This window comes from Cataglyphis hispanica, chromosome 11, assembly GCF_021464435.1.
Source record: "Cataglyphis hispanica isolate Lineage 1 chromosome 11, ULB_Chis1_1.0, whole genome shotgun sequence".
Lineage (NCBI taxonomy): Eukaryota > Metazoa > Arthropoda > Insecta > Hymenoptera > Formicidae > Cataglyphis > Cataglyphis hispanica.
The window spans coordinates 7,060,584-7,084,295 of NC_065964.1; the positions used below are offsets into that span (position 1 = coordinate 7,060,584).

At 34.2% G+C, this 23,712-nt stretch overlaps 4 protein-coding genes across 6 annotated transcripts; 2 read left to right on the forward strand and 2 right to left on the reverse strand.

Moving 5' to 3' along the window:
- Nucleotides 1-450: 450 nt before the first annotated feature.
- LOC126852814 (probable cytochrome P450 6a13) lies at nt 451-3,577 on the forward strand. Its single transcript, XM_050598016.1, has 3 exons — nt 451-2,813; nt 3,091-3,330; nt 3,439-3,577. Exon 1 carries the CDS (start codon nt 572-574, stop codon nt 2,075-2,077), a length of 1,506 nt encoding a protein of 501 aa, XP_050453973.1. The 5' UTR covers nt 451-571; the 3' UTR covers nt 2,078-2,813; nt 3,091-3,330; nt 3,439-3,577.
- On the reverse strand, nt 3,297-3,857 carry LOC126852959 (cholesterol 7-desaturase nvd). Its single transcript, XM_050598257.1, has one exon. The coding sequence runs from the start codon at nt 3,855-3,857 to the stop codon at nt 3,297-3,299; it is 561 nt and encodes a 186-aa protein (XP_050454214.1).
- Nucleotides 3,858-5,649: 1,792 nt separating this feature from the next.
- On the reverse strand, nt 5,650-23,704 carry LOC126852812 (importin-13). Of its 2 annotated transcripts, XM_050598011.1 has the most exons (10): nt 23,341-23,704; nt 22,928-23,092; nt 22,609-22,755; nt 22,269-22,531; nt 21,383-22,136; nt 20,169-21,078; nt 19,943-20,089; nt 19,529-19,844; nt 6,098-9,135; nt 5,650-5,797 (listed from the first exon to the last, which is right to left on the reverse strand). In XM_050598011.1, the coding sequence occupies exons 1-8, from the start codon at nt 23,479-23,481 to the stop codon at nt 19,600-19,602; spliced, it is 2,772 nt and encodes a 923-aa protein (XP_050453968.1). In that variant the 5' UTR covers nt 23,482-23,704; the 3' UTR covers nt 5,650-5,797; nt 6,098-9,135; nt 19,529-19,599. The 2 variants fall into 2 exon arrangements, with proteins under 2 accessions (XP_050453968.1, XP_050453969.1); XM_050598012.1 differs by lacking the exons at nt 5,650-5,797; nt 6,098-9,135; nt 19,529-19,844 and having other exon boundaries at nt 20,169-20,380; nt 20,476-21,078.
- Nucleotides 10,643-18,936, forward strand: LOC126852810 (5'-3' exoribonuclease 1). 2 transcript variants are annotated; one of them, XM_050598009.1, is made up of 17 exons: nt 10,643-10,885; nt 11,105-11,987; nt 12,072-12,322; nt 12,409-12,572; nt 12,650-13,032; nt 13,201-13,493; nt 13,565-13,851; nt 13,929-14,205; nt 14,353-14,622; nt 14,752-14,912; nt 14,985-15,361; nt 15,439-15,824; nt 15,909-15,995; nt 16,075-16,248; nt 16,407-16,643; nt 16,715-17,179; nt 17,261-18,936. In XM_050598009.1, exons 1-17 carry the CDS (start codon nt 10,811-10,813, stop codon nt 17,438-17,440), a joined length of 4,950 nt encoding a protein of 1,649 aa, XP_050453966.1. In that variant the 5' UTR covers nt 10,643-10,810; the 3' UTR covers nt 17,441-18,936. The 2 variants fall into 2 exon arrangements, with proteins under 2 accessions (XP_050453966.1, XP_050453967.1); XM_050598010.1 differs by lacking the exon at nt 16,075-16,248.
- Nucleotides 23,705-23,712: the final 8 nt, after the last annotated feature.

Below are 23,712 nucleotides of genomic sequence, written 5' to 3' on the forward strand. Positions count from 1 at the left end.
TCGGGAAGCTCGTACCTCTCGTTATGCAATACTAAAACAATATAAAAAATTTATAATTAATTTTTACTTATAGAATTTATATTAAATTTATATTAAATTTAATGAAAAGAGTATACACATTAATGTATTATCTCATGATATACGTACATAGAAAATACATATTTTTTTTATTTTATTTTAATCATTAGAATATTTTTTTAGTTTATTATTAACACAAAGTAGTCAATACAAAAATGATTCTATAAATTTCTTTTGTATCACCAATCAGTTATAATTTATTTATTTATTTATTTGATATAACAAATAATATAAGTATACATATAGTATAACTGTAAAAAAATATATTTACACAATATGTTGCAAAATTTAATTCAATAAATACAGGAAATTATCAAGGCAAATTTTTATTACTCTATCTGTGCAGATTCACTCACATTATTATCTAATCGACGTTATCCATGTGCACGTGCACGTCAATGATTCTCTTCTCTCTAAAAGTTAATCGTAGTTGATTCGTACTCAAGGCTACATCGATCCATCTATTTTAATCAGCCATCATCCGCGAAGCGAAATGGTTGTTATATTAGTGTCTTTGATATTCGTAGCGTTTGTAGCGCTCTATTTCTACCTGGCGCAAAATAACAAATATTGGCAAAATCGTGGAGTTTTTTGCGCAGATGGAGCTTTGCCGGGAGTCGGTCATATGTTATCGGTGCTCTGCATGAGAACAAGTTTCCCTGAATGCTGTAACAAAATCTACAATAATAATCGCGATCGCAGTATGGTGGGAGTCTACAACTTTATGTCGCCAACGTTGATGATCCTCGAGCCGGAGCTAGTGAAGACGGTGTTGCAAACCAATTTCACAAGCTTCAACCAGAATTATCAAAAGGCCAATCCTGATTTGGATCCTCTGATGGCAAATCATCCTTTCGTCACTACTGGTAACAAATGGATAACTGGTAGGAAACGTCTGACTTATGCATTTTCCAGCATGAGACTGAAAATCCTGCTTGAGAGCGTCAAATCGGTGTGTGTAATGCTCGAAAATTATCTCAATAACAAGTTGAGCAAAGTTGAAAAAGTGGAATTGGAGTTGATGGATTTGTGCTCCAAGTATACGACGCAGGTTGTGGCCGCTGCTGGTTTTGGCGTAGACGGATTTTGCTTCGATGACGAGAAAGCAGATGCGTCCTTTCGAAAAATTGGCAAGCAGATTTTAGAACCTTCTATACGGACCACAATCATGTTTATTCTCGTAGTTCTCGCACCGCCATTGAATAAAATCTTTAAAATTAGTTTCATTCCGAAGCACATCGATCGTTTCTTCAGAACGATGGTCGCGGATCTTATGGAGCAACGACGAAAAGACAGCATACCTAGAAATGATTTCCTTCATTTAATGACAGAGTTGGAGCGGATTGAAGGCGATAAGATTGATCTCGAGATGCTCACATCTCATGTATTATCATTCTTTATCGATGGCTACGGCAGCACCAGTACTGTTATGAGTTTTATTGGTTTTCAATTAGCCAGTCATCCAAAAGTGCAAGAGAAATTACGTAAAGAAGTGATGACTGTACTCGACAAGTACGATGATGTAATAACTTACGAAGGCTTGAAGGAGATGACGTACATGGACCAGGTTTTTAATGAGTCGCAAAGACTTTTACCCGAAGCACTCATGCAAAAGCAATGTACAGAAGAATTTGAGCTAAGAGGATCCGATGGGCTTGTCTGTCGCGTGCAACCTGGAACGGAAATCTTGATACCTGTCCAGGGATTGCATAAAGATCCTCGATATTGGAAAGATCCTCAAGTGTTCGATCCTGAAAGATTCAATCCAGACAGAAAACACAGCATTAAAAAATTCACTTTTCTTCCTTTCGGTGAAGGTCCGCGAATCTGTGTTGGGATGAGAATGGCTCTGCTGCTAATGAAGGCGGGTTTCGCTACAATCTTGAGAAAATACAGCCTGGAACTTTCTCCGAGGACGCAAGTACCTTTGAAAATGGAACTCAACTCAATCTTACCAATACCGAAAGGTGGTATATGGGTTTTTTTTCGACAGCTTTAAATGCAAAAATCTTCTTTTTAACTGAAGAATAACAAGAATTCTTATATACAATATATATGTCCAAAAAATATATAGCAGATCTTCTTGTATAAATATAAATTTCTTCTTCTTTAAAACTGCATTTTCGATATATATTCGTTGATATTTTTAAGAAATCGTCAATCGTGTTACTGCACGGATTTTAAAGATTCCAAAGAAATAATCACATTTTTATTCTTTTAATATGTATCGTGATTCTATTTCAATAAATAATATGACAGCGGAATACTTGGCCTACTTGCTCGAGTGTCGCCACGCGAGTATTATAAGTTTGCATGTATGTTAAAAATACACGTATAAAATATTTTATCCGCATTTATATAAAATATAAAGCAATCATAAAATTATGTTAACAGTTTGAAGAAATTATTATTTTTTTAGATTTTATAATTTATTTATACTAACATCTTCTGATATTTGCTAATTTATTTATAATTTTTATGTGATAAATATAAGAAATTCTATGCTTTTATTTTTAGCACATTACTAACATAATGATTTCGATATGTTTTAATTTGATAAAAAATATATATCTACATAAAGTATTTAACCCTATATACTTACATGATATAAAATTATGTTATAGCAAATAACGATGAAGCACAATTGTAAAATTCTTTTTCTTAAATAAAGTTCTCACTCTTTTTTAAAGATTTGTCAAATAAGTATGTACTTCAGTACATCGAACATGTCATCAGTAAGTAAACGACATCACAAGTATATATGTCTATATTGAAACATAGTATTGATATAAAAAAATGATTAATTTGAACGCTGAAAATTAATTCGGTTAATAATATTTAAATAATATTTGAATATAATAAAGAAGAGAGAGGTGGAAAGAATACAAAAAAATTCTCAATTCATATTCTTATAAATACCATTTTAAATCATTTATAGTATACATAGTTCGTAAAATTCTGTTTATAATTTTATTCTTATAAATATATGTGTGTATTCTGATTTTTCTCCAGTGTTTTCCGCATTATACGACGCATAACATTATAAGTACAATTTTTTCTCGAATTCTATGTATTAATCGTCTGATGGGCTCTACATCAATCATTGCGATTTCGAGTGAATAATTATATGAAATAGGTCCAAACCTGTTGATATTATATCAAGATTTGAAATTCCACTAGTGTAAGATACCGAAAACAAGAAGCTGTGCCTTATGTCGTCACCACTGTAAGTTCTGAATGGCTGTCTGATAGGTAGGACTATGGGTGGAATAGAACTGTGAGTACCAACGCCGATATTCCCGGATGGCACGATCCTCACTCACCAGTATCGGCTGCCGCTCATATCTCTTATGATTCCAGATCATGATATCACGCTCAAACATCACGCACTCGCCTAGGAAGATCAGATTGGCGTAGGGCGCCAACAATGGCGGTGAAAAGATTTGATGGGTTACTCGTTGTAGCATCGGTTCGATCGGCGTGACCGTTTGCAAGATGCACACGGGTCCGAATGATGTATCGATCAGTAGCTCAACGTATCCAGGGCCAATCTGCTCAACGCGCACGTCTAGGACAAGTACGGTGAAGCGTTCCAGCAAAGTCAAACTGTGGCACATTTGCAATCCGGCCTTGTGCTTCTGCTTTCGGCCGATTTCTTCGTTCTCGGCGACTGGGAAATGATAATGATTCTTTTCATCGCCGTTGCCAGCAATCGGATAATCGGTCAATTCGCTGTTGAGTTTGACGCGCACCTCCGCTTTCTTCGCTACTGTATCCATCTCCTTGTCTACATCCGTCTCATTGTACGAACAGTGCGGCCGCCATGGCACATTGGTAGTCCAGGAATGCCGAGCTAACCAAGAGACGTTGCTGGAGAGGAACATAGCTGGACCGTGCACTGCACTGAGATGCGCAATATCGGCTCCGTTCTCAGCTATCTCCTACATATATAAAGTTTATTGTCAATTAATAGAAATACATTCTTCGAGATAAGAAGGTAAGGGAAGAAGAATCAATTAAATATAACTCTTCAATGTTAAATCTATCCGTAAATACTCTCGAAGCTAAGACTCTTTTAAATATAATAAAATCAATAATTAAATAGATAATAATCAATCTATAATTCATCTATATTCACGTCATGCGGATTTTTACTTTTCTTCCAGTATCTTCCTCCTTCATATAAAGTAATGACGAAGCAGTTTTATATCAATTGGAAAATCGAAAATACAACAAACCTGTATGTGACAGTTGATGAAGAACTCATTGCGACCTTGATAACGCCAAGTCCCATTGGAGATGTGCGTTTGTGGCTGTGGCTGCCAATCTGGTTCAGCGGATTCAGCGTGATACCAGACGAAAATGATATGATTCACTTCGCGACACTTCCAGGCTTTCGCACGCGCAATTACCGGCACTGCGCGATGTAGGAAAGAAAAAATTTGCGGCAAACAATTAAATATTTAAAATATTTAAAAGAGATACACAGCGATAAGCGATCTGTACATCTGATTTCAATGATCAAGTAAGATAAATATATTCTCTCGATAATATATGTGATGTATACGTATTGTAATTACATTATTTAATTATTAAAATTTTCAATTAAGATAGAAAATATATTTCGCTAAATATTAATAGTACAATAACAAAATATTGAATAACGTCGATACGTGAAATATCGCATCGCCTCTGAATATTCGCATTGTATATAATCCGGAATAGACTTTTACAATACAGAAACAGATATCTCGATGCAGGAATGCGGCTTCAGGGTACAAAAACATCCAGTCTTGATCAATATAGCATATCTCGGGAATAGAAAGAAGTAAATAAATAGTAAATTAATTACCTTTTTCGGTATAAGGTATATTTTCGCAGCGACCGTCCTCCCCGCGAAATGTCCAACTATGAAAGGGACACTCTAAACAGTCTCCTTTAACACGGCCACCCTCGCCCATATTTGCCCCTAAATGTGGGCAATATGCATCCAAGATGTTTACGATGCCTCTTTCGGTTCTTTAAGAAATTGAAAACCTTATGTAATATATAAATAGTATAAATTATTTTAACTTCTTAAGTATAAAGATCGCATAATTCTCCTCAAAAACTTCGACACGGAGAAATATCAGGACAAAAAAGCTAATTCAAACAATACAAATGTTCTGATTGCCGGTATCAATTTTAAAAATCATTGAATTAACAGTAATGTTATAAATTATTGTAATTACCTAATAAATAAATTAAATATGTAAAAAATTTGTAAAATCTTTATATGTAAAATAATATATAAAATGTACATCACAACTTGTGTGTACATTTAATGCATTTTAATTTTGAATTTATAAGCAATAGAAAGAATGTGATAAATGTCAAAATTATCGAAATTGATGTAATTGATAAATTAATATAGTATTTATATGCTATATTAAAAATATTAAAAAATAAAGAACGATTAAAGAACAACAATCGTTAAAACTTGATATGTCTGTCAAAAGAAATTTTACACCCTCTGACATACCTGAATACCGCGAAATTTTCGCCGAGGGCAGATATGTGCTTCACCTGGCCCTTTTTTATTTGCGAACTCTCGAGCAAAGCGAACCATCCATTCGGATATACCGGTGGTAGTTTACCCACTTTTCGATTTCTGGATCTTGCATTAATACCACAATTGGTCCGCGTTCTACTTTCATTCCTTAAATCCTTTAATAAATATCTGTTGATTTTTGAGAGCTCATAAATTAAAAAAAAATAATTTATTTAATAAAAAAAAATTTAATTGGCTTTAAAACATATGATTTCTCTCTCTCCGTCTTTATTTAATATTCTAATTATTAAGATAAAAATTTCTCTAAAACTGATGTAAATAAGATTATTATTTCAAAAATGTTTATTGCAAATATTAATTGACTTTTTAATCAATTTGTCTAATAATACTGTTGATGTAATTTAAGAATTATTTCCTTTAATAGTCAAGGAAAAATGCTTGCAGTCATTCGAAAAGTTTACTACTCACTCTGACCCAATTGAATTTGAAGAAATACGCAAAGTAGATGAGGAAAACCAGCAGGGTGGTCGCAATCCCGATGTACCATTCCAGCATCGTCTCTTCTCCCGGTGTCACGATCGCACAATGTCCTTCTTTCGACTCCTTTATCCCGACAGGTACACCTTGCAATTCTTGGCTCCGCTCGCGTGTGCACCGAAGATAAACGGGAGCGTGCAAAGCAAAAACGATGACAAGAAACGATGAGGAGATGGGGGTTAGAAAGAAAAAGAGAAAGAGTTAGACGGGTTAAAAGGATGTGGAGGGGGAGGAAAAGAAAGAAGCTACCGGCAAAGAGGACGCGCGTGTTTGTCGGGAGCTGGACAAAAAAGGAGGACTCCTATCCGAGGAAGGACAGGACGAGAGGATAAGAAAATGAAAAGAAGAGAAAGAAAGATAACTTGTGATATAGTTAGTTAGTTAATATGTAAGCGCACACATGCGTGTGCATCAGTATAAGCGATGCGTATAAGAGACCCACAGTCAGAGGGAGAGTCGACAACGTAGAAGACCTGGAGAACGCGGTGAATTCAGAGGATACGTAAAGAGGAAGACGCACCGGAGAAAGAAAATGGGAAAGAGAATATATAGAATGCGCATATACAAATATACACAAAAATGGAAAAAAGTCCAAGAGAGAAAAAGAAGTGCGTTGACATGGAAAAGGAAGAATATCGACGGACTCACTTTTATAAAGATTTTCGGGCAATTGAAACGCCTGGAAAGTTCATCCGAGGGTTTTATATACGCCGATCGTTCCGTCGTGTCTCCCGAATTGTGTGTTTCTTTCTCGGACCGCCACGATTAACTCGGGGCTGGAGCTCGGCGGCGTCGTGTGTCACGTAAACGGTTATCCGATTATGTATGCCCGGCCACGGGCGAAGGATGCGACGAGTCAACGAGCGTCTTATATATCGATGCCACCTATATCATCGGATCTAAAACCGCGGCGAATCCCCTTCGTCTTCTTCTTGTCCTCCTCTTTCACCTCAACCGCTTCTTCATCGTCCTCTTCAGCCGACCGGCGTGTCTCTTTTTATCGAGGTTGTATATCGATCAATGCTTCAAGCTGATGTATACGTCCGTCCGTACGCTTAGCATATCGATTCTAGTGGACAGAATCACGGGGGCTTGCATTTATATTCCAACGTTTCTGGTTTCGCTAACACGGACGAATGTTTCCTCTTCTTATTTTTTTTTTTTGCGGAAGATATATATTTTCCTCTCCCCGATTTTCTCATGAACGCGCTACTGGCGTCACCAGTGACGATGACTGACAGCTCGCACATCTATCCTTTCCTCCTTCTGGTTCCCCCTTCATCTTCTTTGGTCGAAATCCTTAGCTTGCGAAATAGTAAACGTTGATATCGTTTTCGAACATTAACCGACATGTATCGTATGAATAAAATGATCATATGGAAAATATTATTTATCGAAGCGAAATATGAATAAAGATATAAAAAAAAGTTGATGTATTCAGCGGAAAAGTAGAAAGAAGCAAAAGAATTTTTCGCTTTTTCAGAAAAGATGACAAGAAATATATATACAGGGTGTCCTGTAAAGATTGTACCAACGCTCGTGAGCGGGTAGAGCACAGTAAACTGAACAGAAAAGTTCTTTACCATTTTTTGATCTGAGCTTTCTTTTCGTTGTTACACGATGTTAAAGTTAGTTAATTAGCTCCTGTCTATATACCAGAAAGTCTCGTTTCTCCGACCCCCAATGTCCCTCCTTTGTTTTCCGTTGTAGACAAGCGCTGATTAGCTAACTTTAACATCGTATAACAACGAAAAGAAAGTTTAGATCAAAAAATGGTAAAGGACTTTTCTGTTCAGTTTACTGTGCTCTACCCACTCACGAGCGTTGGCACAATCTTCGCAAGACACCCTGTATATATATGACATTTATAAACGAATATAATCATATAAAGTAAAAATAGTAAAAGTAAATGATTATTCATATGAAATATATATCTTCCTAAAGAACAAGAAAGAATAGAACAGAAAGAATCAATTTTGACACTTAAGAATCCGTTCAAAAATTTATATTTTAATGTATCGAAAGATAAACATCATAAATCTTTTTTTACACTATCAAGTAAGTTATATATAAGATGTATATCTTCAATAAAAAATTAGTTTTCATTATCCTTTAAAATGAATAAAATTTCAAAAGACATAAATAAAAAACAGGAAAAGCGAATGACCCCTGCCCGCAAGTAATCCACAATCAAAAGATAGATAGATTATTCCTTAGCGAGAAGGTTTAGAATATTCGGTCGATGCGATCCGCTTTTGCAATTTAAAAATCTGTCGGCCCACTCACCGTCACCGACTATGTTAAGCATACCAGATAAGTATACGGTCTCTCGTAATCTCGAGGTGGTAACACGCTGCATCCCTGATGTGAATATACGTGGAACGGATTAATTATTCAAACGTATATACCAAGGCAAGAAACTCCCGGCGCGAGATCGACGGTAACGATAAAATCGCCTCGTAAATTCACGAAATGGCGCGTTTTCCCTTTTATCAAGATGCCTGTCTCTTTCTTTTTCTTTCTCTCTCCCGTGGCCGAAAAAATTCTAACGCTCATGCTTTGCGCCGCCGCAGCGTAATATTATTCGGTGAGACGACGGTAATGAGATCGTTTTCGTTCGTTCGTTCGCTCGCAGAACCCGTATCAGGCGGAATCGACAACTGCAAGACAGCTAACGCGTGTCATATACTGCGTGGCAATAATCAAAATATTTGAACAATGCGTAAAGCTCGAAAGTGCTTAATTGTCATTTCTCGCGCCGAAGAACATGGAGCGAGATCATCTTTCAATGTATTACTTGGAACGTGCTTACCGCCTTGTCGGTTTGATTCGAATAACTTTCCTTTAATAATCTTTGAGAGATGTCTTTAAGAACATATATATATATGTATAAAAAAGCCACACAATTCAAGCTTCAAGAGTGATACTCCATCAAATATATGTAAAACTGCCTCCGTCAAATTGATTACCTTTAACATTTAAATAAAAGATTAATTATTTATCTACATCGCGTTATAATATAAAAATTATATTTTTTTCTTTATCTTATGTACACAGAATACTGTCAGCAGTTAAATAATAATGCGCTGTTATTTAGAGATGTATAGAAAACTAGAAATATTTCTTAATTATAAATTTGTAAATTAATAATTTAACAATAAAATAAACAATTAATTAATTAATCAGTATCTTATACGTGTAATTATATGTGATATAAAACATTCAAGTTAATGCAAAGTTTTTCATAAGATACATTTCATAAGATCACATAAAATTCGTAAATTATATCTCTCATTGTTTGATAAATATTTCTTTTTAATATTTGAAATAGGCAATGTGTTAGTTATCTTCCGAACATTTTGTATATTATTTGATATCCGTGATGACAAATTTATAATAAATTTATAATAAATTTATAATTTATAAAAATACACACATTATGAAATATTTGTATATATAATTCTCTGCAAATTTCATTGCAAACACATTTTTTTGTCGCTATCACCCATGTTTGTTGCCATTGAATACCGTTTCGAATTTCAACCGTTATATTTCTCGAGAGAATAGAGTAGTGAGAATAGAGAGAATTAGTGTATAAACACAAAATGTTTTAAGCTATCATTATAACCGATTCCAATTTTGCGTAAACGCTAAGCCATTACAAATAATTAATCAATGCACTTTCTCTATTTCTTTCTCGTTTTCTCTCTCGCAAATTCATTAAAAAAAAAAAAATTTAAGTCATTTCAGATTAAAATCCGTAATCCAAATGAAAGATATTAGCAATAGTTTTCAGTTACTTATACGCATGTATACACATGTATATACACATATATATGCTAAAGAAGTTTGTATATAAACTTTCAAAGATAAAATATTTCAACTTACAGAGAATTACGAAGAAGCAGAGGCAAAAAGGCTTATCACTGATCAAATGTTCGACAAGGAGATGCTATATTATGAGTTATATTCTTTATTAAATGCGATGATTTTTCTCTCCATTACAAAAATATGTTTACCGCCTTTTTAATGAAATACGATCTCGAGTAAATCTTCAGGGCTGCGTTCCGATTCCTGGGTGTACCCGATATGATGTAGTATATGTGACATAAACTATTGTATAATATTGGATGTACCCGGAGAATCGGAACACAGCCTAGAATGACCAACCGCAAAAATTTCTGATTATGGTTGCGTAAATAAATAGTTAGAAACTTTAAACATAAGTATATCTAGATCTAGTTAGAATGTTGAAAAGTGGGGGTCGAGATGCACGAAATCCTGCGTTGATTAACTAAAAAACTGCTTTTCAGGAAGAAATACACGATGTCACGCGATTGGCTATAAAATAGAGAAACTTTCAGGACTATAGAAATTCTTCATTTGACAGCCAATTGCGTATCATTGAATGAAAGCTATATTTTAGTGCGAAAGCGGGTCCAAAAACTTCGAGCTCGTTTTTCCATCTATGTGTAACGTACAAACCATGAGCTATCGTTGAAGCAAAGTTGATATAGCGCATCCGCGAGTAAACTTTTAATTTTGGTAAAAACGGGATTTTACAAGGAAACGCGCAGTTTTGTTTAATAAACGGTGCAGAATTGAGTATTTCTTTTATTCTCGGTGTTTAAACAAAATCTCAAGATGGGTGTGCCGAAATTCTTTAGATACATAAGCGAGAGATATCCCTGCCTCAGCGAGGTCATAAAGGAACATCAGGTATTTGGAAAAAAAAAGAAAAGTACAATGTTATCCAGTAACGAACATCTTTCTTTTTGTCTTTTTGTTTGTTTGCATCGTTTCTTCATGATGCGGAGCAAAGAGCTTATCTTCTCTTAAATAGTTCCACTGTAAATTTAATAAAAAATGCGAGATCCTTAATAATTTTTATAGTTCTGTGCACAAAAACCTGTCAATAACTCTCTGTTTTTTTTCTAGATACCAGAGTTTGATTATTTATATTTAGATATGAATGGTATCATACACACATGTTCGCATCCAAATGATGATGTTTGTTTTCGTATTTCCGAGGAGGATATTTTTAAAAACATATTTCACTATATAGAAGTGTTATTCAACATGATACACCCACAAAAGTTGTTCTTCATGGCAATAGATGGTGTAGCACCTAGAGCTAAAATCAATCAGCAGAGGGGTCGGCGATTTAGAGCTGCCAAGGATGCAGAAATACAAGAGGCTAAAGCTAAGGCAAAGGGTATTGAGATACCTAAGGAAAAGAGATTTGACTCAAATTGCATAACTCCAGGAACACTCTTTATGGCTAAACTTGGAGAGCAGCTCAAATGTTTTATTGAACATAAAATTTCTATGGATGATGCTTGGAAGAAATGTAAAATATTATTCAGCGGGTCTGAGGTTCCTGGAGAAGGAGAGCATAAAATTATGGATTATATTAGATATATGAAAGCAAGCAAAGATTACAACTGTAATTCTAGACATTGTTTATATGGTCTAGATGCTGATTTAATAATGTTAGGTCTCTGTTCTCATGAGCCAAATTTCTCTCTTTTAAGAGAGGAAGTCAAATTTGGTAAACAACAAGTAAGGATGACTCCTGAAGAGACAAAGTTCTGCCTTCTTCATTTATCACTTTTACGAGAATATATAGAGCATGAGTTTTCACCAGTCAAAGATAAATTATCTTTTGCATTTGATATTGAGAAAATAATTGATGACTGGGTTTTAATGGGTTTTCTCGTGGGAAACGATTTTATTCCCCATTTGCCAAATTTACATATTACAAATGGTGCACTGCCAATTCTGTACCGTGCATATATGGAAGTATTACCAACACTCGAAGGTTCAATTAATTTGTCAATACTTTAGTGAAATATATGTATTTTATATTATTGTATGTGAATAAAAGTAATATTATTCACTCTAGGTTACATAAATGAAGCAGGAACATTAAAACTGGATCGTTTTGAAAAGTTTATGGAGAAACTTAGTCGTTTAGATTTAGAACAATTTAATGAACATTATGCCGATTTAAAATATTTTGAAAGTAAAACAGGCAGACGACCCAATGAGACTGAACGTCATGTATATAAGAAATCGGAAGATGACGAGTCTGCATTTCCGCAAAAAATACAAAATAAAGATTTAGATGCTCTAATTAAAAGTACTACAGAAATGGTATTTATTTAAATGTTTTTCGAATGATTGTTAATTTTAGAGATAGATAAATAACTAGACTAATAGATAAACACTTTGTAATATAGTCCTTAGATCATTCTGATGATGATGATGATGAAGATGATAGTGACTGTATAAACGATATAGATATGATTGATGATGAATCTGATAGTGACATATACAATATGGAATTTGTACAACATAAAAGAGATTATTATATGAACAAATTGGAATACAAAAATGTCGATGCGTAAGTTTTAGTTTTATATATAATTTTACATGAGATATCTATAAAATTGTAATTTCATTTTTTTTCTTTGATTTCAGAGAGGTTTTGCGTTCGCAAGCTGAAGGCTATGTCAGAGCAATACAATGGAATTTGCGTTATTATTATCACGGCTGTTGTAGCTGGTCATGGTATTATCCACATCATTATGCTCCATATATTTCAGACATAAAAGACTTTAAGGATTTGAAATTAGAATTTGAATTGGGAGAGCCGTTCTTACCTTTCCAACAATTATTAGCTGTATTACCCGCACATAGTAAAGATCTATTACCAAAAACATTCCAATCACTATTGACAGAAGAGTCTTCTCCTATTATAAATTATTACCCACATGATTTTAAAACTGATTTAAATGGAAAAAAACAGGAATGGGAAGCAGTCGTGCTTATTCCATTCATTGACGAAAAGCTGTTGTTGGCTGGTAAGCAATATTTTTCTCTTTATCTAATAAAGTTGAAGATATGTGACATTTATCTGAAACACTAATATTTAAATTATATACATTTTAATATAGAAATTTCTTTATATTTAAAATATGAATACAAACTAAGCATACAAATCTCTCTATTCTATATTCATCTGTTTGAAGCAATGGAGCCATACTTATCAAAATTAACAGCGGAGGAACAAGCAAGAAACAAACATGGACCAATGTGTCTATACACGTATAGTGATGCAATCCGAAGTATTCAGAAGGCAACAATATACTTTCCCGAATTTAATAATTGTGCTCAGTTAACTTTAATAAACCGCGATGAAATTTTTGTGCCGCGAGAACAATTAGTTGAAGGATTGTCCCCGGGTTTTAATCTCGATGTTTATTATCCGGGATTTCCTATATTGCGGCACTTACAACATACAGCACATTTAGAAAAAGCAAAAGTACATATGTCATTGTCGAATTTCAATATTGCTTCGATTTTTAACAACTTGTTACACAAGTGACTTTTCAGGTCAAAGTATTCCAACAGGCATCAATGGGAGAAAATATGATCTTAAGTATAATATCAAAAGAAACACCTAATTTAACGACCTTGACATCAGAACTATTAGGGAAGAGTGTGTATGTTGGTTGGCCTCATTTGAAGGAAGCTCTCGTGATTGGTGTGGCTGACAACGATGTAAAATTCAGTTTGATTAATCCATTAGAGGGTTACAGTGATAATAATTTGAAAAAGGAAATCGTGAAAGATTTGTTAGCTGTGGAATGGCGTACACAAAAGAAACAAATCAGAGACACGTAAGATAAAAATTTCTGAACATAACATTAATAATAGAATGATATTAAGATTATAACCACATAATATTTGTTTTTAGACATATGTCGCGTCTTGGAATAGACATAGGCGATACCAATGTATTGCTTTATGCTCGTACATACTTGGGAAACAAGTATATTTTCGGTGTTCAGGGAAAAGTGACGATCGAGAAACAATGGAGCGATTTTCCCACAGTTTACGCTTATCAGACTGTGGTTAAAGACATTTCTGTTTACAGCAAAAAACTACCGGTCTACAAAACTATGCATGATATTTTTGTACCAGGCACTTTTTGTTTCATGTTGGGACATCCTTATTATGGTGCAATGGGAGAGGTACATATTTATATATATTAAAATAATTATTGGAAGAATTTATAATTAAATTTATCGAAATGATAATCTGATAAATTAATTGAATTTGTGTAATTTATTTTAAAAAAAAAGCAAATTTTTTAATTCAAGAGCATTATAAACTTACAGGTTATGCAATATAAGGATCATCCAAAGCCACGCAGAATCAAAATTTCTATAAAGATTACAAAGGAGCCAACATTTGAAGTCATTAAACAAGCCTATGCACAACAGAGGACTCGATATATGCATGGCAGTATTGCTGCACAACGTCTCGGAATAAGTAGTCATCTTTTAAGTAGAATTACTGGAACAATTTATGTTATACAAGCATCGAAAGAGGAAATTGCTAAACATAATGTTGGATTGAATTTAAAGTTCAACAAAAAGAATGAAGAGGTGAGAAAAAAGATATTTGCATAATTAAATATAATTTTAAATGTAGATTTAAAAAATTTATCATTATGCATACAATTTTGTGGGTAAATTTATTTTTCCCCCCTATTTAATACATAAAAATTTTTAAAGATGCCTGGTTATACTAGAAAGGAAAATAGTCAATGGTTGTACAGTACAAAAGCCATTGAACTGATTCGCAATTATATGACAAAATGTCCCAACTTTTTCGAACGTTTGGCTCAAAACGTAGCAAATGACATTTTTCAAGAAGAAGAGCTATTTGACAAGGGGTACATTGTGTATTTTATTATCTGTATTTTATTATCAAAACCTGTACATAATACATGACTGTTTGATTGTAGATCAAACGAGCTGAAAGATACAGTCGCATGGCTGAAAACACAATTGGATGGTATAGAAAGTCGCGCCTGTGGCATGGATATCGTCGAAGTAGAATTAGTGAAACAGATCGAGCAAGAAATAGAGGAACACCTAAAGACTCAAAATACCAAAGTAGTCTTTATACAAGTGAAACCACATTTGCTCTTCAAGCCGGGATTACATCTGCGTAGTGTGCCGCCTGATCCGAATTCCCAGAATCGTCTGTTTGACAGAATATGCTGCATTCGAAGCGGTTTCAGTGTACCGCTCGGAGCTAAGGGTACTATAATAGGAATACGAAAAGCGAACAATCCAGCGGACATTATGTACGACGTTTTGTTTGACCAGCCTTTCATCGGTGAGAGAAGTACATAATTTTCTGAAATACGAAAAAGAACATTCACGATTATTCTATTTAATATTTATATACTACAGGCGGACTTACATTAAGCGGTTGCTCTGCATCTCGCGGCTATCGTTTGACAGCTATGGACTTCATAAATATCAGCTTTGGCGAAAGAAACGAGCAGGGGAATCCAGCAAACGAATCAACAGATTGCCGCAAACAAATCGCGAATCCAGCTTCTCCTAATAAAAAGAACGATCAATCGAAGTTGTATCCGCAAATGCAACTCGCTAAGAAAGGACTCGAAAAATTAAGTCGAGACATTAGTTTGGGCATAATGGTACAACAAAACATGATAGAATCAGACTCAAAGACAGCTCCTTACGCGGCATTGCCTCAGAATTCCCGCCAGAACGCACCACCTAATCAAGCGTCTGAATTTCAAGCACTATGGGACGAATTGCATAAGATACAGGTACATAAGATACAGACATAATATAACGATGTAGATTTGCGAAATTGTTTCATGAATCTTATAAATATTTATTATACAATACAGAAACCGAACGGACCGCCTGAGAAAATACCATCGAATCCAATGATGACAAAGGTTAAGCCATTCAGCAATAATCATAATATGCAATCGGTAAATATTATTGAATATGTTCTAGTGTGTTCTAAAATTATATATGTTTGATCTATCACTGTATTTTCCCAAAAAACAGCCACAAGATCCTAGCGCATTCTTGAAAGCTATGTTAAAGATTCCTGATGTAAATGCGCAAACAAATAAGCAACAGAGCAAACACTCTACATCCGCGATGACGCTTCAGAAAGCGACAGTTTCGCAAAAAGATCAAACATTAAATCCCCCACCTTTGGTTCAGCAAATGTTTGATGTATGTCTATCCATGTCCTATTGTGCTATATATGTGTATATGATTTATGTGCTGTTTGTAATACAGAAAAAAAAGGAACAACATATATATATATATATATATATATATATATATGGCTATTTAATAATTTTTCCATAAAATGTTGCTATTTTTTTTAGCATGCCCGACGAACGGAAGAGAAAAAAGAGAAAGTACATTCAGTTTGGTATAGCACACAATTATTGCAACATTTCTCATATATCGGAGCTGGCATACCAAAGTATAATTATATAATCGATGAAAAAACGGGTTTGATTAGTGCCCACATTATGATAGATCATGCAAGAATTTTTAAGGGCGATCCTTGCATCACTCATGAACTAGCCACAGAAAGTGCTGCAAAACGAGCGTACAAGGTAACGATAAGCGTATAAAAAATTAATGTCAATCTTGTATTTTGTATTAATATAACTATTATTGTTATTAGGCGTTAAATTTAAGTAGTGCAGCGACACATGGCGCGAGAATCGTAATGACGCCTCGACCACAATGGTATAATAGTCAACAAAGTAATTGGGTTCAAAATATCCGATCTCCTATAATGCCCATGGGACCTCCGAAAATGCCACCATTTCCGCAAAATCTGCTTATGAAGCCTAATATATTCTACCCGAAATGGAATCAGAAAATGCCGCCAAATCCAGCATTCGGACAAACCGCATCGTATAACCAAGGCAGGCAACAGCAAACTAAACAAGAACAACAAAAAGGTCCTCAAAACGGATCGAAGATGGAGATTAAAAATAGTACTACGTTTGTGCCATTACAAGCACAGAAAAAAAGCAGAAACGCCAGTGTAAAACAAACTGCAAAAGAGACCAATTCAAATGTCAGGAAGAATTCGAGCCCTAAAGTGCAGCAACAACAGAAAAAAGAAGAAACATCACCCAAGGTTTGTAAATAAAAGTTATGTTAAATCGTCTCTCATTGCAATCCCCAACTTGGATTATTAAAACATCAATTTCTTACGCAGAAAGAAAAACATGAGGTTGTAAATAAAGTCAGAGAGAAGACATTAAACGAACGGCAACAACAATCATCGCAACAACTACCGCAATATAACGCGGGAAAATCGTCCAAACCTAGGAAATCGCGCGTCGCCGCGAAATTCGGTTCGCCACCTTTATCAAATGGTGGTGAACCTCCCCAGTGAAAACTCTATTCTGTCTTTTAAGATGGGATAACTCTTTGCAAATTAAATGTACATACAAGATAATAATACCGAAATCCCACCACGCGTTCGTTTTCTACATTTTATAATAAAAACGAGCAATTTTCTTTGAAGATTTCTAATGGGCCAGTTTATCGCTTGTTGCGCAGACTTTACACATTGGTGCATTGAACATTTTTCATAATTAGATATAATCGCACCAAGTAATGATTTGTAGATCCTTTTTCTTGAATCAAATGTATATACACCAAACTTATATACGTAACATATGTAAAGAATGTAAGTGAGAAAGTTAATTGATTGTTTAATTTGCATCTTTTACATTTTGCTATGCATTAGCAATGTATCATTTATACTTTATATTCATAAATTCTTACGTTTTGATATTAGCGCGATGCATCAAAATACTTTATGATTATATGTGTGTTGATTAGTTATTTTATTTTTTTATGAAAGTATTTGAAAATTATTTATTCAGATATATTTTTACGTAATTAACTATGGTATGCACAAAAGCCTGAAGCAAAGTATATCGTGAAGATATTAGTAATATTTTTTCTCTTTTTTTTAAAGTTTTGTTTTATTGAAATACATACATATCATGCGCACACACATGATCAGTTTATACTATTTTTAACTTTGTTGAAAAAATTCAAATTTAAATTCATTAAATAATATTGATTTGTGTATAAATGAATTTAATTTATTATTTAATAACGCATTATGAACAATTTAAAAAAGGCAGCAAGATGGTTATTTTTATTGCAGTATGATTTGTATTTCGATAGGTAACATTATGCAAGTAATATATGTATGTTACATACATAAGATAATCAGAAAGTGATATTAAACAATATACAAATAGCAACATATGTACACAACTTTTTTTTGTTTCTTTTTTCTATATTACAGCAAGAAATAAATCAAAATTAAATAATTAATAGAGTAAACTTCAACAAGATGTTTCAATTTTACTGTAAAATAAAGCAAATCATAACTGATTACTGAATATATTTTTTTACAATGATCTCGAACATTATTTTAAATTATTTTTATGTGTTCTTTCATTTCTCCTCTGCTTTTCCCACTTTTTATCTATCTTGAATATATATATGTAATAGTTTATCAATTATCTTTTTTGGTGTTGAAAATCCTATAGATATGTACAAACATAAATATAAAACCCTTTCTATCGCAAATTATACGAATATTGAGTATTTTTGTCATGATAATGAAAAAGATATTCGATATGATATAAATGTCCATTAAATTACCTTTGAATAATTCTCTTAAACCCGACTACAACAACTTCAAAAGATATTCAACTTGAAATCAAAATGATATAAACGGAAAAATATAACAATTCTTATTTTACCTTTTTACTATTTAAAAAATTTCCCCCTACATTCTCTTTCTCCGCGAGTTAGCAAAAAAACTTTCCAAATCTATCATCGAGTCGAATTAAAAAAAAAAAAGAATTATATCGAGCATTTATGCAAATTATGCCATTTGTATCGTAGAGAATCGTCAATAGATAGACGATATACTTTGCTGAAAGAAAAAAATGCATTTATGACTGCATATCTTTTCTCATAAATAGGAACATTTGGCTTTATTTTATTTTATTTTTTTTTTTTTTTTTCAAAATTGTAGCGGCGGACAGCGGATCTAAGTAGTAAACTCTTTGTTCAGACTTGTAATTGTATTCTCCTCTCTCGATATTTTTATAATTCATATTGAGATATTTTGTCTCGATTGCTTTCGATTCCTTTTTTTAATTTTATTCCCCCAAAAAGCTACGATTTGATGACGCGATTATACAAAGCAAGGACACTTTATTATATATATGTATATATATTAAATATATATATTTTTTATCGCGATTTATCTTTCGTGTGATATTACTAAGACTTTTCTATATTTGATATATCTATTTAATACTTGTATAATCAAAGAATATTTTACAATTCAAGCAAATGCAAAATCTGTATGAAACAATATATGTATAATGTAATATTTATTACGAAGAGATAAATTATGTTAACTTCTGTATTATAGTATTTTTCTTACCTTAGATCATAACAATTGTCTTAGATTTGTTTTTCGTGTCGTCAAATCTGTCGATTTTGAAAGTTCTATTGTCATAGTCCCTTCTTTTGACGACATTGAATACTAATTTCTTTTAATACTTCGCAAAGTCGTGTCGCTCTTGTTCTCTCCATTAAAATACGTGTCATGTTTTCCCTCTGTAACATTACAGCAGCAAGATTCTTTTGATTCTCCAGTCCGATCCGTAACCACTGCGCGGTCCATTCCGAACAAGTTTTATTTAATGCTAATAAAACTTCGGCATGAGGATCTAAATTACTATGAGACACTGCTCCACCTATATAAAAAAAAAATAAATAAATGGGTGAGTTTAAATAAAAAGTCCAGCGTAGGTTTTGCAAACGCGCGAAATATTCATGCATTTCTGTTGCTTACCGACACAATGCAAAATTGCGGATACAAGTTCTTGCCCGATCGGTTGAATAAACGTTTGCAAATGCGGACTTTGCATAATCGCGTGACTAAGAAAATGGCCGGCTGCTTTGGCTGTGGCTGTCTCTGGTAGAGTTAGGCATGCGATTCCTATAAAAAAAAAATAATTACATTGTAAGATGATTTAAATATTTTTAAGAATATATCGAGACACACTATTGTAGCTTACCACACTGCAACATATCCGGTATTTGATCTGGAATTTGCAGCAATATCCTGGTGTTCTTCTTACAAATTTGCGTGAGCACATCTAGATAAGCTTCCATCAAGTCCGACCATTCGGACAAATCGCCCTGCACCGATCTGCACGCCTTCACGCCGTTCAACGTTATCGAGCTTATTTCTGCGAGCACCGGACCTACGACGTTGTCTGGATCTCTCCTAAATAACAGTACGAGCTGCTTCAATAGATTCAACGCGGCCGGATGCGGCCAGATTTTATACGAAGTTGACAAAATCGGAAGCAGGGGTCGTGCCTGTGTCTCCGGCTGTTGCAACGCCGACAGAGATCGTTGCGCGCATATATGCATTGCTTCCAATGTAGCGTTATCCTGACTCCACTCGGGATGCGCGACAATCTGATTGAACACCGGTAGCACACCGTCCAACACAGCTTTACCAATCGCGCCTTCAATAGTTGTAAAGAATGTAGTAACCATTTTCAAATAATTTGTCACGCCGACTCGTGCCGTGAATAACGGTTGCTCCAACAGCTCTTTTATCCTCATCACGCATAGTCCTAATGTCGCTTCGAGATGCACTAGTTGCTCCTCCATAGAGGGCAATATGTTGAGTAATTTTCCAGCGGCATACATGAGTCGCAGGCCTTCCCTACCGCCAGGCTCGATGCTTGGTAATGTCTGACTGATAGTGTGAAGAATGGACGGCGCGTAAGGGATAAGATGCGACTCGCATTCCCTGATCAGATCCTTTAACGCCATACTTGCAAAAGGTGATGTCATAGAACCTCTGGTCAGTCCTTGAGTAACGAGTTGCAATACTTGTTTCAGCCAAGGCTCGGGATGTTCCCCTATCCATTCAGCGTACGCCCCTAGCGTCGAACATGCGCATGTTAGTACCTGAAAATGAATCGTTTATTATTGAATATACGATAGTACAGTAAAAACAAAAAAATATATGTCATATTTTGAACATTCCTTATAAAGAAATTAAAACTTTAAAATTTTTTAAATTATTTTATTTAATAAAAGAAAGAAAGAGATATATCATATAGAAGAAATATCACAAAAGAAGTTACTTTTTTACATAATATTATTTATTTCGAAGATATTTAGAAAAAAAGTGCTCTATTAATATTGATTGTGAATTCTAAAAATCACATTCACAATTCTAATTGTTTTTTCACACAAAAACTATACATACCTCCTCAGGATAAAGATGATAAGGTATGCGAGCAAGAATCAAGTTTATTAGTGCGGGAATGTAATAATACTCTTCAGTTCCAACGCTTTCGGCTAAAGCTTTGAAAGCGTGCAACGTGGATTCTATATCAGTCCATGCTAAATCTTCAAGGCTCATTTTTTGTCCGAGAAGGGCCAATAGGTCAGTACCAAGAACTTTGTAACAATAATCTAATGTGTCCACTACGTCCTGCCTATAACATCTAAAAAGCTCGCGTTCGTCCGCATTCCCTCCTTCACTCGAAGATGCAGGTAATGTCGATTTTCGCAACAATGCCTGGGCCAATCGAAAATAAATGGGTTTCAATGCTTCTAGAGCTCGACTCTCCAACGGTTGATCCAACGTGGAGAGATCATCTTGTAATGCGTACCAAAATCCAAATGGTATAGCGCTACGTGTCTCTTCCGTAGGATAACGACCTTTCTGCTCCGAACAATCCAACAATAATTCGATCAAGTGCATGGCCGTCCATGCATGTGTCTCGTTAGAATTCTCAGCAAGAGCGATGAGAAACGCTCGGCTATGAGTCTCCCCAATGGCAGTTAGTATCTCGCAAAAATATTTTTCGTTGTGTTGCTTTGCCATCGATACCAAAGCAGTAGCCCATTCCCAGAAAATTTGAGGTCGCTTTTGAAGCTCCCAACGTGTCACAATCATAGTTAAGCAATCTTGTACGATTTCCCAGTTCCTGATGTTCTCGTCATCACCACCTTCTCTGTAATGGGAAGAGTAAATGTTATTTTATTAAATTATTTGATTTAACTTATATATTTTTTAAATATTTTATTTATCATTATATAATTAAGTTTTACAATAGCTGATTTGTTCTTTTAATATATAACTGTACCTATTAGGTGCATAGCGAGCAGCAGCCATTAATAAATAGGGATAGATCTGACCAGTGGTTTCTAAAGGTAACTGGTCAATTTTGAGCCACGATTGAACGCATTCCAGTCCCAAGGTATACAATGTGCTATCATTACCTTCAGAATTGGAATTACACATTGAAAAGACCTGTTGCAAAAGCCATGCAGTTTGGCACCAGCTATTGATTAAGTTGACAACAGCTTCCCGCAATTTGGCACTCTTTGCTTCATGTTTCTTTTTATACTAAACAAATAATTGCAATCAAAGATAAAAATTAAAAATTAAATAGCACAGAAATAATCTCACATATATTTATATACCTCTGCAGGAAGTATTAAAAGTACTTGAAGTAATAATTCTAACGCAGATGGAGAATTATAAGGTACAATGCTAAGTAGTTCGTCAACTATACTTTTATTTTTTTCTCTGTTTTCTGCACTGTAAATGTTGACCACAAATGCAGCTAACTGAAATTAAAGCAAAGTTAGACAATTTATGTCTATAATAGATTATATCCAAATGTCAGCTAATTATTTGCAACACATAAACTACACTTTTTATTAAATTATTAAGAAAAACAAAATATGTACATATATATATATATATATATATATATATATATATATATATATATATTACCGCTTGACAAAGCTTTGCAAGAATAAATGTAGGAGTGTTGGTTCCTCTCATACTATTGAGCAAACGTTCCCTTAACATTGGATACTCAATTTGAGGCACTTCATCCCACTGTTTGGATATCTTTGCATGTAAAGTTGTTGCCGCAAAAAATTGGACTTCAAATGACTGTAAAGATAATACAAGTTAAGAAAAATTAATTTCGAATTACTGTTAAAACACTGAAAATATTTTCAACTTCTTTTCTGATACTTATTTTCTTGTTCAAAAATAGTGTTAAAAGTTATCATCTGATTCTGCTTGTAACATTCTTAAAATATAGAATTACAGGACAAGAGAAAAGAAATATTTACAAACAAGTTACAAAAGAAGTAAATGTAATAAGAGTAAATTAAAAGTTTTGTAAAAAAGAAGACCTTAGAGGGATCCAAAAGTTGCCATACAAAATGCCAGGCCTCGGGGGAGGCTTGCACTTGCAGAAGCCATGAATGAGCCTCATTGTTGCCCGCCGAGTAGAATTGCTTGACTGCGTCGTCGACGATTGTTGCATAATCCATTCCAAGAGTCTCGTGCTACGTTGTTTCGACGTTCGGTATCTGTTCTTAGAGCAGCGTACGTCTTACAAGAAAATACAACACACCGGTCAGGACGTTCGTGCGTCCAACTCGTATTACTGATCGCGCATTTTTCCAATTCTTTATCATCTTATTTTGCAAAATTCAATAGAGCGCTTCTCACTCGCACGATAACATAACATTGCACAACATAAGTCTGATCTAATCTAACCT

What these genes read in the sequence shown, in the direction of transcription:
- LOC126852810 (XM_050598009.1), top strand. Translation starts at nt 10,811, where the DNA reads ATGGGTGTGCCGAAATTCTTTAGATACATAAGCGAGAGATATCCCTGC. An exon ending in ATAATCATAATATGCAATCG is followed by an intron (nt 15,996 to 16,074) that starts GTAAATATTATT and finishes CCCAAAAAACAG; the next exon opens with CCACAAGATCCTAGCGCATT. An exon ending in CTGCAAAACGAGCGTACAAG is followed by an intron (nt 16,644 to 16,714) that starts GTAACGATAAGC and finishes TATTGTTATTAG; the next exon opens with GCGTTAAATTTAAGTAGTGC.
- LOC126852812 (XM_050598011.1), bottom strand. Translation starts at nt 23,481, where the DNA reads ATGGATTATGCAACAATCGTCGACGACGCAGTCAAGCAATTCTACTCG. An exon ending in AACTTTTGGATCCCTCTAAG is followed by an intron (nt 23,093 to 23,340) that starts GTCTTCTTTTTT and finishes TTATCTTTACAG; the next exon opens with TCATTTGAAGTCCAATTTTT. An exon ending in GCTCGCTATGCACCTAATAG is followed by an intron (nt 22,137 to 22,268) that starts GTACAGTTATAT and finishes TTCCCATTACAG; the next exon opens with AGAAGGTGGTGATGACGAGA.
- LOC126852814 (XM_050598016.1), top strand. Translation starts at nt 572, where the DNA reads ATGGTTGTTATATTAGTGTCTTTGATATTCGTAGCGTTTGTAGCGCTC.
- LOC126852959 (XM_050598257.1), bottom strand. Translation starts at nt 3,857, where the DNA reads ATGGATACAGTAGCGAAGAAAGCGGAGGTGCGCGTCAAACTCAACAGC.